The sequence below is a fragment of the Monoraphidium neglectum genome (genome assembly GCF_000611645.1).
Source record: "Monoraphidium neglectum strain SAG 48.87 unplaced genomic scaffold scaffold05070, whole genome shotgun sequence".
Classification (NCBI taxonomy): domain Eukaryota; kingdom Viridiplantae; phylum Chlorophyta; class Chlorophyceae; order Sphaeropleales; family Selenastraceae; genus Monoraphidium; species Monoraphidium neglectum.
This window is the reverse complement of record NW_014008560.1, coordinates 1-1,592: the sequence shown is the minus strand read 5'-3', so window position 1 is coordinate 1,592 and position 1,592 is coordinate 1. Positions and strand designations below refer to the sequence as shown.

General features: G+C 66.8%; 1 protein-coding gene across 1 annotated transcript; it reads left to right on the top strand.

Annotated features, from left to right (window-relative positions):
- Positions 1 to 891: 891 nt before the first annotated feature.
- Positions 892 to 1,377, top strand: MNEG_15142 (hypothetical protein; the record flags this gene model as incomplete). Its single annotated transcript, XM_014036386.1, has 1 exon — positions 892 to 1,377. The coding sequence occupies one exon, from the start codon at positions 892 to 894 to the stop codon at positions 1,375 to 1,377; it is 486 nt and encodes a 161-aa protein (XP_013891840.1).
- Between the last annotated feature and the right edge of the window lie 215 nt (positions 1,378 to 1,592).

Here is a 1,592-nt window from a genome sequence, read left to right as displayed (position 1 = left end):
CAGGCGCCTGGAGGGTGTGCTGGCATCGCTGCGGGCGCCGGGGCTGCCCGGCTGCAGTTGCTGGCTGTGGTGCGTGTGCGCCGCCATGGTCGGCGCAGGCGGGGAGAGGCGGGACGGACAGGTGTTCCGCAGCGGTGCGAGACCAGCAGCAGCCACGCCACTTGATCACCACTTTTTGAAGACCTTTATCAAACAATGCTTTATCGCATATGTCGTTCTCTACGGCTAAATCCGCAGCGAGCTCAGTCAAACGTTTGGCTGACTCGTTTTTGATGACAAAGCCGGCCTGTTGCTTGAAGAGCTTGACACGCGCATTCCTTGACATCGCACAACACGGCGTGGCACACCTGTGAAGCGAACAACGGCACGAGTGTCTGCCTCACTGCTGATGAGGCATAATGTCTCCGCTGCAGCCATATGCTACAGAAGCCCGCTGCAGCCGTATGTCACACAATGTGATTGGTGCAGCTGACCAGGCAGTTGTTCGTGTCTGGATCGAGCACTCACCACACACAGCACAGGATGCGTCCTACTGCATAAGGCCTTGCGTGCTCGACGAGCCCCCTTGACGAACCATTGAATACCTGACGTGTGAACACATCCGAAGCTGGGATTGCGCGCAGGGCAGGTGAGGCAGGTCAGCACCAGCAGCGAACAACAAGGATACCGAGCTGCAAGTGTGCTCTCCTGGCGCGCGTATTGTGACTGACTGCCTGAAAGACATTGGGCTCTGCATTCATATACATCCAGCGTGATAAGGAGAGGGTTTGAGGATGGAGCCCTGGCCCGGCCGAGTACCAGGATCGCCCTGCTGATGCTGCTCCCGCAGAAGAAGTGCTCGAGGACGAGCGGGCGGGTGGTGCCCGCTGCGTCCGGCGACGGGGCGCGTCGATGCCACCAGACTCGCGCGCCAGTGCTGCGGCGTGCAACGCATCGGCACCGGCGGGCGTCGATGGCGACCCGCTGCACGACGCCGCCCGCTGCTCCGCGCTCGCGGCCCCAACCCCCCTGATTGCGAACGGGCAGGGCGGCGGCGGCGCCAGCAGCGCCAGCCACCAGCGCGGCGCCGGCCCAGGGGCGGGCGGCGCGCACGAGGCGCCGGACGCAAGCCCATCAGACCCCTCTCCCCCTGCATTATACCGATGCGAGGTCCCCCACATCCCCCAGCGCTTCTCATGGTGCGCGCAGACGGCGGCGGCGCCGGCAGTCGCCTTCGCATGCCCACGCACATGCGCATGCGTGCCCTGCCCCCCAGCCGTCCCTGCCCCCGCGCCCGCGCCTGCGCCGGCGGCCGCCGCCACGCCCTCTGACTCGCGCGGCCATGTGGACGCGACCCCCCGGACGCGCGCAGGGACTGCGGGCTGGCGTGTGTGCTGATGGTGCTGCGCGCTCTCGGCGTCGGGTGGCAGCGGGCGCGCTACAAGGAGCTACTCCAGCTCTGCCCCACCACGAGGTGCGCCGATTCCCAGCCCCACCCCTGCCCGCGTGACGGCCCCCGCGCAGGATTGCTTATGGTCGGCGGGGCAGGCGGAGGGGCAAGACACTCAGGGCCCCCGGACGGGCCCCTCAAGCGCGGGGCCCCTCAAAACGCC